The sequence below is a fragment of the Capsicum annuum genome, chromosome 1 (genome assembly GCF_002878395.1).
Source record: "Capsicum annuum cultivar UCD-10X-F1 chromosome 1, UCD10Xv1.1, whole genome shotgun sequence".
Classification (NCBI taxonomy): domain Eukaryota; kingdom Viridiplantae; phylum Streptophyta; class Magnoliopsida; order Solanales; family Solanaceae; genus Capsicum; species Capsicum annuum.
Genome location: NC_061111.1, coordinates 129151348 through 129167616, shown reverse-complemented (window position 1 = coordinate 129167616; position 16269 = coordinate 129151348). Strand labels below are relative to the sequence as shown.

Sequence of the window (16269 nt, the reverse complement as noted above, 5' to 3'; positions counted from 1 at the left end):
CTCTTCTTTCTAGATATACGAAACTGACAGTTGATCAACTTTTGATGGACTATCGTAAGAGGTTGCAATAAAGATGAGTTCAGAGTAATAAGTTGCTTGTAGATGAAACCACTTCATATGTGGGAGGTATGTATTACTGATAATATTATTGTGGAAACACACATAGAGTGCACTGATTTTGTGAATGCTATTTTTAAGGATTAGTCATAGATCGTTCAAACAAGATGTCTGTAATTTTACAGTTGAGTTTGGTTGGTCCAAAATGATAAGGCTGAGGGACCAAGAATATGGTTCTGATACCCTTTTAAGATTTAATGTCGGTTGTTGCTCATGTTTATTTGTCAAGAATTGTGAAGAGATCTAGTTTTGGTGTCATTGTAGAGAGATTCAATAGCGATTGGACTAACTTTTAGGGTGCATTGGACCCTTAGAAGGCCTTCGAAGCTTAGCACTGCATCTAACAAGAATGAAAAACCAATATAGTTATTCCCCTGGCTAAAATTTATATGGTTGGGTTGCTCGCTCGGGGTGATGATTATATGCCAGAAGATGCGGTAGAAGAATGCCTTCGAGGGAAAATAGGTGGTTGATGGAAGACTATATCATCTAAGAGCTAATTGAAGAAGAGTCATAGGGTAGAAAGTAACTTCTAGCGAATCTGGCCAATGAAATTATCTTAACAGATGTGAGATCTGAATCAAGTGCAAATATGAAAGTGTATCCGGTAATGTAATTTCATCTGTTGTGTCTCTGAAAGAAAAACAATGTAGATGAACACTTTTCTAGGGACCTGCGTGGTCGGGATTATCACCTAGAAAGAAAATAGAAGAAGACCAACAAAGAAGCCTCACTGGCATCGACGGTTGAAATGATGTATAATAAGTCTAGAAAACTTATGCCAACAACAACTGCAGTTAAAATAAGGAATCTAAGTGAAGGGGAAAATTTTTGAATTTTAAATTTCATCCCATGCTTTCTTGTTTATGTTTTCGATTAGGTCCACTGTCGTTGACCTGATCGGAATCACAAACGAGATTGAAAGGCAAATAGAGTATCATTGCTTCCTTAACAATATGGTTATAATTGATTGTGTTTTTTTGCCTTAACATTTTTTTAACATTCCTTGGAGAAGATCAGATGTTTGCTGTAGTATGTGAATCCCAATAATTTTTAAGCTTACCTTCAGCTTGCTGATTCTGTATTCAAGTTGGTTGTTGCCATCTTCGAAGTTGGTCAGGAGTTGCTCATCTCTTGTGAGCTCGATCAGGGACACCACCTTCAAAGTTGTGATATTCTAGAAACCCTTCAGAACACTTTCATCAGAAGCCTTAAAGGATACATGGAGGGTCTCTGTGTTTGTTTTAGGTCAAAATGTGTTGATGCATATTGAAGATGTGGTCCCAATAGTTGAACAACACACTTTTATCGAGCATTGATCTATGCATCTTGCTCAACTAATTTGATAAATTAGTAAGCATGGAGTTACATAGCATATGATCTAAACCGTCTCTATAAAGCCTATCAAACGTTATGTAACTCCAAGCTTATTACTCTATCAAAAAAATATGACCGAGTTAGTGCACAAATTGAACGAGCTCAATCTCTCAGCCTTTCTGCTGATCGCTCTTCTCCAATATAGATGACAAAATATCTGATATGCAAAAGTCTATACCATCGCCAGACATGCTTGCCTGGGAGTAATTCTTCTGAAGATATCTGTTGATGTCTTCTAAAGAATTGCTCCTAGGAAAGCTTGTCTAGCGATGGTGTAGACTTTTGCATAGCAAATATCTTGTCATCTATATTGGAGAAAAGTGATCAGCAGAAAGGAAAACAGATTGGGCTTGTTTGATTTCTGAACCAACTCGGGCATATTTTTTTGATCGGGTAATGAGCTCGGAGTTACATAACATTTGATAGGCTTGGTAGATTCGGTTAAGATCACACGCTACGTAACTCCATGCTTATTAATTTATAAAATTGGTTGAGCAAGATACATGGAGCAACTCTCGATAAAAGTGTGTTGTTCAACTGTTGGGACGACATCTTCAACGGACATCAACACATTTTGACCTGAAACAAACACAGTGACCCTTCATGTATCCTTTAAGGCTTCTGAAGAAAGTGTTCTGAAGGACTTCTAGAATGCCACAACTTTAAATGTAGTATTCCTGATCGAGCTCACAAGATACGAGAAACTCCTTACCAACTTCAAAGATGACAACGACCAGCTTGAATACAGAATCAACAAGCTGGAGGCAATCTTGAAAATTATCGAGATTCATATACTACAACAAGCATCTGATTTTCTCCAAGGAGTGTTGAAAGCATGCTAAGGAAAGAAAACACAATCAATTAATCCATATTGCTAATGAAGTAACTATACTCTATTTTCCTTTCAATCTTGTTTGTGGTTCTGATCAGGTCAACGGCACTGAACCTAATCGAAAACATAAACAAGAAGGCATGGGATAAAATTTAAAATTGAGAAATTGCCGCCTTCGCTTAGTTTCCTTATTTTAACTGCAGTTGTTGTTGGCGTAAGTTTTCTAGACTTGCTGAACATCATTTCAACCCTCAATAGCCGTGAGGCTGCTTTGTTGGTCTTCTCCTATTTTCTACTTAAGTGATAATCCTGATCACGTAGCTCCCTAGCAAAGTGTCCATCTTCATTATTTTTCTTTCAGCGACACAACAGATAAAATTACATTACCGGATACACATTCATATTTGCACTTGATTCAGATTTTGCATCTTTTAAGATAATTCCATTGGCTAGATTTGTTAGAAGTTACTTTTACCATATGTCTCTTCTTCAATTAGCTCTTAGATGATATAGTCTTCCATCAACCACCCATTTTCCCTCGAAAGCATTCTCCTACTGCACCTTCTGGCATATAATCATCACCTCGAGCGAGCAACCCAGCCATATAAATTTTGGCCAGGGCAGTAACTATATTGATTTTCCATTCTTGTTTGATGTAGTGCGAGGCTTCGAGGGCCCTCTAAGGGTCCAATTCACACTTAAAGTTAAGTCCAATCGCTATTGGTTCTCTGCAGTGACAACAAATATTGATCCCTTCTCAAAACTTGACATGCATAAACACGAGCAACAACCGTCAGTAATTCGTAACAGGGTATCTGCACTATCTTCATGAGGTCCTCAGCCTTATCAATTTCGAACCCATCAAACTTAACGGTGCAATGCAAGATCTTGTTTGAATGATCAATTCCTAATTGGTTAAAAACTGCATTCACAAAAATATTGTACTTTGTGTTTGTTATCCTGGTGACCTTATCAGTAATACATACTTAACTCCCACAGATATGATAGTGGATCCATCTACACGCACCTTATTCTTCCTAGCCCATCTATGACTTAAATTAAATAAACAGATGACTAGCTAGTTGCAACAGATGACAAATCTGTTTATATTGTTAAACAATTGGAGACATCTGTTACGAAAGTTGATCAACTTGTTGCAGAAATCAAACAGATATATATATCTGTTGCAAAATATTGTTAGTATGTTGTATTGTAAGTTATCTAACAAAAAGAATATATTTTGCAACAGATTACCCATCTGTTAGATTTACTTTAAAGCAATTTTCTTTTCTTTTCGAGATACAATAATTTATAAATAGGTCCTTCCTTACAAATATGGATGATCCAAATTTGTACAAGAATATTCATATCGAGTCCTTGCGTGAACTTCAAAGGCAGTTTGATGAATTCCAGAGAGATTTGGCTGACTTCAGAGCAAGGCTGCCAGATAAAAAATGTCTGATTGACAATAATAATAATAGTAGTAATAATAATTAGGTAATATTTTTTATTTTAGCGCATGTATGTATATGTATTTTCCTCCTTTTGTATATCAGATCTATCCAAGGGATTCAAAAATCTATGAACATTCATTTCATTTTGTTGTTGACTTTGAACTTTTAATTCTTATTTAGTATTTAATAATAATCATTCTGTTTATTCCTTGTTCTCAACATGTCGTCGATGGTTGGTGGTAGGGATTGAGTAGTAATTTGTGTCAACGGAGTTTAATCTGCTACGACAGATCGATCATATGTTGCACCTGACGGTTATTAATAAAAAAGGGTTATTGTTGTTACTGAGAGGGTGAAAAAACAAAGACATGACTTTTCGATTATTCAATATGAAAAATATTTCGTAAATAAATGATAACGAAATAAATGATAAACATAATTTATAACCACAATTTTAATAACTGATCGTGACTTTTCACCATTTTTGTTTTTAATTATTTTTAAAATTATTTATTATATAATAAAATGGTTATTATTTTATTAAGAAATTTGAAAAGGTATTTTTTTTTTACTTATAAAATAAAAAAGTAAGAAAATTTGGATTAATGATATGATGATAGTTATTTTTCTTTTAAAAAAAGTAGATTATATGTTGCAACAAATAAATTATCTGATGAAACAGGTTCACTATTGATGCAACAGATGATATATCTGTTGTCACAGATGATTTATCTGATGCAACCTATATCGAGTCACAACTCAATAAAAGCAGTTCTAAAAAAAACTAATTAATAATAATAATCTGAAAAGTCATGACTTATCACAATATTTCTTAATTTATTTAAGTCATTACTTTTCAGATTAATCAAAAATGTAATTAATAAATAGAGGTGAACAGTTACATTATATGTTGCAATAGATAGGTTATCTGATGCAATATATTTTATATTTGTAGCAACATATAATATATTTGTTGTCACAGATGTGTTATCTGATGCAACAGATATAGAATCTGTTGCCATAACTCAATAAAAACGATTCTCCGAAAGAACTAATTAATAAAAATAATCTGAAAAGTCATGACTTATATCACAATATTTATTTTCTTAATTTAATAAAAAATGTAATTAATGTATTGAGGTGAATAGTCACGCCTTTTTGTCTCTCATTCAAATTCAATCCTCTATAAATAGGTCTCTCCTTACTCAATCGTTCATTCAACTACACTCTATTTATTTATTGCATCTTGTCTTTCATATTACACTCTAGAAGATAAGATTATGGCTGACCTAGTATGGGACGTTGCTTTTCTGCAAGACTCCGTGAATGAACTTCGGAATCAAGTCTGTGACCTGCAATAGGAACTGGGAGGAGTTAGAACAAGAATGCTCCGCGAGATAAGCAGGTCGAGAAGGGTCTTATTACTTCCGGTTGAAGATTGACCGATTGGCAATGATGATGATGATGATGATGATGATAATAATAAAAATAATAATTAGATTATTATTTTTCTTTTAGTGTATTATATGTATTTTTATTTATTTTTGTTTAATAAATAAATTATGTTTGATCTTTGACGTTTTAATCCATATTTAATTTTCATTCTGTCTATTATATTCTCAATAGACATGTCGACTATTCGACGTAAAAAGGAATAATTTAGAATCCAGTAGCAATAGCAAGATTTATCTGTTGGGTTTGTGGCAGGGGTTGATGTTTTATTCAAAACAGATTACTCATGTTGCAACAAATAAAAAGTTGATGTAACAGATAAATAGTCTATTTCAACAGATGACTAGTTTGTTGCTTTGCTTGGCTCTGACATTTTAATTCGTACTCCCCCTGTCTCAAATTATCCGTCCCAAATTGAGATGCCACATTGATTAAGAAGAATAATTAATAACATGTCTAGTTTATTATAACCCACTGATCAGTTGGTGGGATAGTAGACGTGTTTGAAATAACCATTGTTTGCTATTCAATCGAAATTTCATAAGAGAAGAAAACTTTTAACGTCGGTCGGCATATAGTCTCCCTATTAAATGATGTTTTCATTTTAATTTGAAGAAAAATTGATTAATGCAAAGGGTAAAACATGAATTTTTTTTATTCTTTTCTTGATTAATGAAAAAGACAAGTAAAATGAGAAATAGAATTAGGAAATTTGGGATGGGTAATTGGACGTAAGGAATAATTTTGAATTCAGTAGCAATAGCAAGAGTTAAAAACATATTGGTTATCTATTGGGTTTGTGGCAGGGGTTGATTTGTGTTGTTTCAAGCAAATTAATCATTCGTTGCAACAGATAATTAGTCTGGTGCAACAGATAAACATTCTGATGCAACAGATAAACATCCTAATACAATAGATAATACGTCTGATGCAACAGATAATATGTCTGATGCAACAGATAAATCTCTTGATGCAACAGATTACTCATCTGATGCACCAGATGATTAATCTGTTTAAATTATGGGTATTTATGCTGGATTCGTGATCGGAGTTCTATCCATTGTTGGAAAAACAGAAGTGTACCCAGATGACAAATACGAATAAAAATCATAATTTTACTTACCAAAACTACCTATGAAGTAATGCCAAAGTGGAAAGTAATGTAGTAAAAAAAATTTGACCTAAGAAATTGGTCAGATCGCAGCAGTAACGTTGTACCAACAACACCAACAACACCAATAAATGGTCGACAAAAAGAAGATGAAGATGATAATGAAGTAGACGATGATGATAATGAAGCAGAAGATGATGAATCTAGCAGCAGAAATAGAAACAATGAACAACAAAAATCGCTAAGAGAGAGAAACAACAATGGATTAGAAGAGAGAGAAAGATGTTTTTTCCCTTCGTTTTTCGTTATTTTAGGTATACATTGGGATCAAAGTATAAATTTAAAAACTTGTGGGTTAGTTTTAAACTTTTCAAACTTTCTTAATCCTTAATAAAGTAATTGTCACCTCCAATTAATAATTAAGACTTGTGTCACGTATATCTCATTTTAAAACTCTTTTGTCACCTGTGGCCCAAACCCCATGTAACTATAAGTTATTTTGTTGAGACTATTAAAATATTTAAAATTGAAATATTAAATATAAAAAGATGTTACCTTTTTGAGACAAATTAGAAAAAAATATCATTACATAAGTGAAATGAAAGAATTATTTTTAATTGCTTAAATTACATTAGTAATTGCGTGGAGAGATAAAGTAAAATTTAAAGCTTATGATTTTAAAATATTAATTCTTCAAAGTTATTGAATTTTAAATTAAACTTTTAAACATCTAATAGTTTCGTTACAAAATTTAAGTGAAAGTTGTTGAATTCTTCTTCAGTCCCTAATTACTTGTCATTTTGAAATCAATTTTTTTAACAGAAAATCAAAATATATTAGTGATTTGTTTCTACCTTTATTCATAGTGATAAATATGAAAAGATATTAATATGATGTAATAAATAAATATTAATTTTAAAAAATAATTTAATCAAATTACTCTAAAGTTTCATGTGTACAAAATAAAGCATGATAAATGTTTAGGCAACGAAGGAGTATGATCGTAACGTAAGTGCTGGTTTCCATGTGCTTTAACGGACAACAATTGTCGAAATTGCATGCATTTCATGAGAAGGGACTAAAAGTGAACATTACATGAGCTTTCAGGGTGTATTTACGTAATTGATTATCAAGGAGAAACAAAGATTACATTAATGGACAACTAAAGGACTAAACTGCAATTGTCCTCTACTATAACTAAACACTCACCCCAAGCACAATAACACCGTCCCTTTCATTTTCTCACTCAAAAAAAAGAAAAGAAAAAAAAACCAACAGTAACAAAGATGTGTGGAGGTGCCATAATCTCCGATTATGAGCCAGTCGGAAACTTGTGCCGGAAACTTTCTACTCGTGACCTTTGGGCTGAGCTGGACCCAATCTCCGACTACTGGTCCTCTTCCTCCTCATCCTCCATTGCCGGAAAACCTGATTCCGCTCGCTCTTCCACTCACTCCGTTGATAAGCCTAAGAAATCTGATTCTGCCAAATCTGCTCAGCTCATAAAAGGTAACATATATATATGTGCTTGTGCTGTATAATGTGCTAGTATCTAATGATTATTATCTCGAGATTAATACTAGTAAAATAAAAATTATTCCTCTGTTTTAATTTATTTATCTAGTTTTCACTTGTTTGATTTTAGAAAGTAGAAATAGAGTTTTAGTTTTTTTTAATCTTAAACTAAAGATATATCAAACATTTTTATTTTGTGGTCTTAAATTTGAAACGGAGGGAGTAAAGTGAACGTTCAATTGATCATTTATTAGCCTTTTAGTACCACTCTTTTTTTCGAAAATACAATACATATCATAGTTTATGGCTTTTATTTTCAGCTTCTTTGCGTCTTTGTTGAAATTACTCCATATCTAATTTTCAGGTGAATTTGTACATTACTACCTACAAATTTCTGAAATAAAATGCATAGAAATGCACGAAGTAATATAATATTTCAGATCTCGTATAATTGAACTTTTTTAGAAAATCCTATTGAAAAAAATTATCCAGTATCAGAAACAGAACACATGGAGTAAATCAACTACGTGAAAGTTCTTTTTACAAGTGATATATGTTATTTGGGTTTAATTTATTCATAGGAACAAGAAATAAATATTTTCTATGTTTACGTTTACTTGTTTTATGGTGTTAAAACGAATTTTTACTTTTTACTTTTTACTTCTTCATACCACAGGAAAAAAGAAAGTTCTCACTCCTTTTTTACTTGTTCACTTTAAATTTTAGATGCTATTTACAAATAACAATTAATTTTATATTTTATCAGGATATCATCTTAATTGATGTATGATGTTAAGCCTTAAAAATATTTAAAAATAAATAATTAATGTTGAGAGTGAATAAAAAATAATTATTTTTTTTAATAGATTAAAAGTGAGAAGTAAACAAAAAAAACTATTTAAGAGTATGAACAAGTAGAAATAAATAGAAAATGTTTTTTTCTTGATGTTTTACCTTTAACATTTATTACTTATTTTCAAAATCATTTGTCAAGATTAAAAGGGTACTAGTAGAATTACCTTCATTTCAAAATAATTGAATTATTGGATATGATGTATTCTTTAAGAAAAAAAAACTTTTACAACATAAATTGTTGATTACTTTTTATTATTATTCTTTTAATTATTTTTAAATTATTTTTCGAGAAAATATAAAGTACTTAAAAACCTTATTAAGCAAAAGGGTAAAATTGAACTGTCAGAAATGACTCATTTATGCCATCCGTTAAAAGTAGGGCCTATTCATGCCATCGCCGTTATAAAACTGACCCATCCATGCCATTATTTTTTAATAAATGGTTTTTAAAAATAGCTTTACCACGTGACAGCTTATTAGAGAGTCACGTCATTTTTTATTTTTTTATTTTTTTTATTTTTTTTATTTTTTTAAAAAATTAATTTTTTTTGATCCATTAAAAAGAATTCACGCAACTTTTTGATCCATTGAAAATTAATTTGATTTATGTTTTTAAAATTTGATTAATTTTTCATGAATATATTCTTAAAACATTCTCGTTCGATTCGTTTTTTTATCATTTTTGACATATTAAGATTGTTTTCATATTTTACCTTTAATATTAATTATGTTTTTCTTCAAATTAATTTCAAATACAATAGTAAACATCATTTAATAAATATATTATAATAAAATAGTTATTTTAATTGACGGACAAGTAACTAAAAAGGAACGGAGAGAGTATACACTCCATGCTTTTTATCACTTTTTTTTTTTTAAAAATTCACTTTGTCATTTTTCAGTTGAAACTGGAGGGATATATAAACATCAAATATTATTATTATATTATTAATAGTTAGCTTTTCATTTTGCCAACTCTACGTATACTATATATGTCGGCATGTTGTCGCCTTTCTGTTTTTGCAATGATAAATGATGATACATAACGTATTATGTACAAATGTTGAATGCTGATTAGGGGCGGCTCAACCCTTTAGGAGAAAAGGCGGCCGCCTAAGACTCCAAAATTTGAGGGATCTATTTTTGTTTAGTAATAATAAATTACAAATTTGAAGAAATATATTAAATACTATTTATAGAAAAAAAATTTTATATAAAAAAATAAAACGCAAGGCCTCCGTTTGATTTTTGTCTTAGGCCATAAATTTGCTTGAGCCGCCCCTGATGCCCCTGATGGTGATGATGCCATTCTATACTTAATAAAAAAAATAAAAAACTAAAAAGTTACTTACATTCGACTGACAAAATATTTCATGTATGCTAAGACATATTATATGCTTAATTAGAATAGCGTTTGGTTATAAATTTTAGTAGTAGATTTAAAAAAAAAAATTCTTTAAATATTTGTTTGATCATGAAAAATTAATCAAATTTTAAAAGTATAGATCAAATTAATTTTCAATGGATCAAAAAATTGGGTGAATTCTTTTTAATGGATTAGAGAAAAAAATTTAAAAGAATTTTTTTTAAAAAATAAAAAATAAAATAAAAAATGACGTGACCCTCTAATAAGCTGCCACGTGGCAAGGTTGTTTTTAAAAATCGGCTGTTAAAAAGTAATGGCATGGATGAGCCAGTTTTGTAATGGCGATGGCATAAATGAATCCAACTTTTAATGGATGATATAAATGAGCCATTTTTGATAATTCAGTGACATATTTGAGCCTTTTTCGTTTTAGATATTAAAAAGTAGTTTAACATCCATTTATTTTGAAATGGAGGAAGTATTATATTGAGTACGAATATTATAATATAACTTACACTTTATTTATCATTTTTTAAAAGAATATAAAAATTTATTATAACAAAGTAAAAAATGACTGGCGAGTAAAAAAGAATGAAAAAGAATTGAAAATTTATTGGGATAGACAGCGAATAAATACAATTATGGGACGTGGCAGTAGTGCGAATTCAAGTGACCTATAATTTTGTAGAACATATATTAGAAATTTTATGGCTTTTGTTATATGTAGCTACGTACGTATGCACATATCCTTTCTATCTTCTTTATTGCATCAGCCAGCAGGATGTATACAAAAACTTACTCCCAATCTTTTATTAAAAAAATCAAATTTTATTGCGGCAATGATGTAATTTCAAAATTTATGTATGTTCTTTAAATAATTTAATCGAGTATTATCCGTCAATCGCGTTTATCCATTTGATCATGTGCTCTGCTTCAATCAAACTAGTATATTGTTATTTTTTTCTTTTTTGACGTTTTCAAATCAATTATCATGCTCAAACTTATCATAACCGTATAAAAAGGAAGAAACAAAAATAATAAATATGATGAAAAATAATTAATATGATGAAGTTATATTTGTTTGGGATATCTCTCTGGACAAAAAATATTTCTTTTTTCTGCAAAATTAGGCACCCTCTTTTTTGTGTAAAAACAAGGCAGCACCCTCTTAGTAGGAATAATCAGATCTGTCTTTTTTGGAAATTATTCTTTGGTCATTTTGATTTAAGAAAAATTGTAAGTTATGGCATAATACATTTTAATATGATTTCTTGAAATATTTAAAGTATTGATCAAAAATAAATTATTTAATCCGTTTTAGTTCCAAATATTGACCAAAATTAATCGATCCTTCACGAGGGAAAATCATAAAAAGGTAGAATTAGACATCAAATTTTAGTTTACCAAAAATTAAGATTTGCTTGATTTTTTTTGAATGTCATAGAACTAAGTGACTAGTGTCTTTTTTACATATGTCAAATACTAAAATTGATCGCCTGGGCCACCTCATCATATTGATATCAGAGACCTTGCTTTAGTTCCTGTCAGCTAAACTAATCATATTAATCATATTAAAGCGCCACTTACGGAGAAGAGAGCTGTTGAATTATTTAAGGTCAAATAATGAATCAACATGACATCAACCATGGTAAGCAACGCAAGCCAATGAAATGATGTGACGAAGAAAAGCTATCTATAAATATGTATGTATAACAATTAATAAATGTTCCCTGTGTACATCTTTATATCAATTTTTCTTTTAAAATAAAAATTGTGTACGCTGCTGCTGACTAATGTGGAAAATAACTATTATTGATGAATAAGGAGGTGAATTGAATATGCAGGTACGAGTTTGAAGGTTGAGAAGGAGAGCAGTGGGTCAAGACCGAGGAAGAACAAGTACAGAGGAATAAGGCAGAGAACATGGGGAAAATGGGCTGCTGAGATTCGTGATCCTCGGAAGGGTGTCCGTGTGTGGCTCGGTACGTTCAACACAGCAGAGGAAGCTGCCAGGGCATATGATGAGGCTGCCAAGCGCATCCGTGGTGACAAGGCCAAGCTCAACTTTCCCCAGTCACTTTCCACCCCATCACCACCAGCCAAGCGACAGTGCGCTAGCACCACCGTCCCTGATCCTCCAGCACTCCTCGAAAGTTCTAACATAATTTCTGACAACTCCTCGTTGATGAACTTCGGATATCCGAATGAAACAGTACCCTACTACCCCATGGAAGTGGCCGCTGCTGCTGATCAGGATAATCATCATGATGATTATGAGCTCAAGGAACAGATTTCCAACTTGGAATCATTCCTGGAGTTGGAGCCAGCAGATTCATCTCAGTTTTCAGGAATCGTTGATTCTGATCCCTTTAATGTTTTTCTGATGGAGGACTTTGCTGCTACTCAGCAGCCGGTCTATTGAGCATGATCAAATTATCATAGTAGTTAGTTAATTTCATCCTGAGTTGTTTGGTGTGTATTTTCTGGGTGAGTGTGTGACTATTTAGCGTTTGACTGCAGTAGTAATGGAGAAAGTACATATGCTAATAAGTTGCGTGTCTTTGCATGCAATTATAATAGTATTAATGTTTGTTGTCTTGTGCTGTTTATGATTTCTAAATGTTGGATTATGCTTATGATGTTTGGTGCATGCATATTAACATTAAAAAAAGGTTATGAACACTCTGTTGTATATAACTATATATTTCGTCCCTTTCAAGTTATAGCCCTTTAAAGCAAAGGTGTTGGAAGTCGGCAGAAAATAAATTAAAATACTTTTCTTGTCCGCGAATGTTCATTGAACCTCTTTAGAAACATCTATTATAGAAATAAGATTGGAATTTTGTAGTAATGGTTCGAATATCAATTTCAGCATTTTTTAAAAAAGCGTTAATTTATTCTGAAAAGTTGTATAGCATATAATCTGAGCACCAATTTATTCTAACAATGACAATAAGCTTTTATATTGAAAATTTGTATAGCATATAATCTGAGCACCAATTTATTCTAACAATGACAATAAGCATTTATATAAGTTCAAAGAACACTGTGTTCATAACAGAGTGTTCATAACAATGACAATAAGCATTGAGAGAGAAAGGCTCCCCTCTCACTAACTATCTCCTCACCTCTTGGCACCGACTTTCGCCATGGATCCAACTTTAACTTCACCATTATTATCAAACCCCCTAATACCGACCACCTCAAACGAAATACTCATGGCGGAGACCCTTCCCTTCCCCCTCTCTTATAAGGACGTAACAATGGGAAAAATCACACCCACGTATTTGAATTTAGAAATTGGGACACCAGTGAAGGATGGAAACCCTGGAACCATAGACCAAGACATTCTGCTGACGGAAGAGGATAAACGGAGGTTGTATGCTCCTTGAATTCACTCCGTCATAGTTAAGCTGGTCAAATCAAATTTCAACCACCAATACCTAAAGGGGAAATTGGAAGAGCTTTGGAATCTCCAAGAACCCCTATCCCTAGTTGATTTAGGGATGGGTTTCTATACAGCCAAACTCTCCAAAGCAGAAAGTCAATCGTCAATTCTCATGGCAGACCCTGGTTCATCGCCGACTCTTTTGTCTCAGTGTGAAAATGGGAACCAACTTCGTACCTAGTAATTCTAAGGTGGATTCCACCGTCATTTGGGTCAGGCTGCCTCATCTACCAACTGAATTATATGATGACCTCATCCTATAACAGATAGGCAATAAGATTGGGAAACTATTAAAGGTTGATGCTTGCACTTCGGTGGCACTAAGGGGTCGATACGCCGATTTGCGTCCAAATACCACTGGATACTACGATAGCAGCTTCAATATCTATTAATCACAACACCCAGCCCCTACTCTACGAAGGAAAGGGTTTTCTATGCAAAAATTGCGGACGATTAGGCCACACAGCATCCATATGCTCGTACCTACTCAGAACTACACAACATGAGCTAAATGGATTTGGAGCATCAACACAACCCATCTCCAGCGGGTCGGAGAAGATCAAACCGACAGAAGACAGCTCCCACGAGTGGCAGACGGTCCACTTCTCTAAAGAAAGAAGGCAATGCAAATGAGTCATCACTCAAACACCAAAGAAACACCCATTGTCTCGATGCGGTGTCAGGTAAGTTTCTAAACCATAGTACGTCAGAGGCGGCGCCGTTGAAGTGTCATCCCCACCCTTTAAGACTTTACCTCATGGGCCGACCCAAGGTCAGCTATCAAAGCCCAAGCCTAATTCTAAGCCTTCTAAAAAAATGCTGCTAATTTAAGTCATGGGCTCACAAAAGAAAAAGCCCAGCTCAATAACATTACAGGAGGCCCATAAAACGACACTTTGGGAAATCAACCCATTTTTCATGGCTACTTTGGGCCTTAGCCAAGACCCACTTGAGCCTTAAGGGACCCGGTCCATCTTACCATATTCCCTCCCTTCTAAAATTAATTCTTCTCTCTTACAAACTGATGTTAAAATATAAAAAGCTCTTCCTTGTGGGCTACCCCTAAGACACATAGACTTGGGCAATCATTAGACTCCACTCACAACTGTGGGAAACCTTTCCACTTTCCGCAATGATGTGATTGAGAATGTCTCAATTTTGGACAGTGCATTAAATATTAGTGGTGTTCTCCGTGGGAAAACTCCTCAGCTGCCTTCTCCTACCTCCTCTCACTCTTTATATTCTGAGGTGAAAATGACAGAACCTTCTCAAGAAAACTCTTATAGATTCTCCAAACTCCAACCAAATCACCATCATTATATCCCCACTCTACCTGGACCATCAACTAACTTCTTGGACAGAAGTTTATCTATCCAACCAAACGGTCCCTCTTTACCTGGAATGGGAAGGGAGACATATCACCATCTTAATCCAGGACCCTCAATACCTGGCTCAACTAGCAATGGTGAGCCTCAATCAGGGTCTACAGGTATTTGGGTCTAATGTTTGGATGACCACCCTATTCCATGTGATCAACTCACCATTCCAGGAGGAACTGAGAACGGAGTCCCTAGACAGCATCATGAACCAGCTCAGTCTAGGACTTCTTTTCTTCCCTCCTCACAACCCTACAATAATAATCTTGGGATCAACTTTTGCACCTCTAACTGGGGAGAAAATGGCCCCTCACAGCCAGGATATGGCACAATCTACTCCCCCACCCTCTCCTTATCTAACTCTCTATAATACCTCAAAAAAATTTTCATCAAAATTTTGTGTGTAAACATATTGGGTCCTATCTTCAAGAACAATTTATAATTTTTTTTCGTGTGGAATTTCCTAGAGTTAGACCAACCATTGTGAAGATCATCAAATAAGCTTTCCAACGATATGTGGATCATCCAAAACAGACACCCGAGCGATGAGTTACGAACATTCTGATCGAACGGTGAATAGTGATGAATAGTAAAACGTCCAGGAAAAAGTACTGAGGCCAGGTGTATTTTTGGTCCAACTTTAAACGACCATAACTCTTTGTACATAATGAACTGTGTGGGCTTCTATATATCAATGGAAAGCCCTGAGAGTCTTCTTTTCAATGAAATTGGTTTCATTCAATTTGGATATTGGAGTAAAATGTCATGGTCGATCTATTTCAGCCTATCAAAACAGTCCCCCATGAACAGATTCGGGTTTTATTTATTTCATAGGGACATTTTGGTGTTTCATCACTCTTTTAAACCTCTATAAATACCCCATTCAGCTGAGAACTTGTATTATTTTCCTCTCATTTCTCTTATATATATATATATATATATATATATATATATATCAAGTTAGGGTTAGGGTTTTGAATTGGGGGAAATTAGTTGGAGGCTTTGATTCAAGAATTCCTTCCGTCAATCTCTTCCGGCTACGGAGTCTAAGGTATGCAAGTGTTTATCTATGGACTCCTTTCGTCCATAGAGTCCACGAATCCCTTTTTGAAAGTTCAAGTTATGTATGTATATATATATATATATTTTCTAGACTTTGATGATGTGTATATATATATGTTGATTGATATTTGATGGTTGAGATATATATGAGGATTATGTATGTTACTTGATATATATATATATGATGATTATACATGTTGGTTGATACATGCATGTGATGATTATGTGTGTTGGATGAGATATATGGGGTGGCGAAAAATATAAGAATTTGACGAATTCACCAATGCCTTAAAGTGCATGTAAG

The 16269-nt window shown here is 33.2% G+C and overlaps 1 protein-coding gene across 1 annotated transcript; it reads left to right on the top strand.

Annotated features, from left to right (window-relative positions):
* The first annotated feature begins 7516 nt into the window (after positions 1–7516).
* On the top strand, positions 7517–12677 carry LOC107879350 (ethylene-responsive transcription factor RAP2-3). Its single transcript, XM_016726403.2, has 2 exons — positions 7517–7852; positions 11924–12677. The coding sequence occupies exons 1-2, from the start codon at positions 7630–7632 to the stop codon at positions 12499–12501; spliced, it is 801 nt and encodes a 266-aa protein (XP_016581889.1). The 5' UTR covers positions 7517–7629; the 3' UTR covers positions 12502–12677.
* Positions 12678–16269: the final 3592 nt, after the last annotated feature.

Bases quoted from the DNA above. Each gene is read 5' to 3' on its own strand.
- LOC107879350 (XM_016726403.2), top strand. From the start codon at position 7,630: ATGTGTGGAGGTGCCATAATCTCCGATTATGAGCCAGTCGGAAACTTG. The intron at 7,853-11,923 runs GTAACATATATA...TTGAATATGCAG, and splicing joins ATCTGCTCAGCTCATAAAAG to GTACGAGTTTGAAGGTTGAG.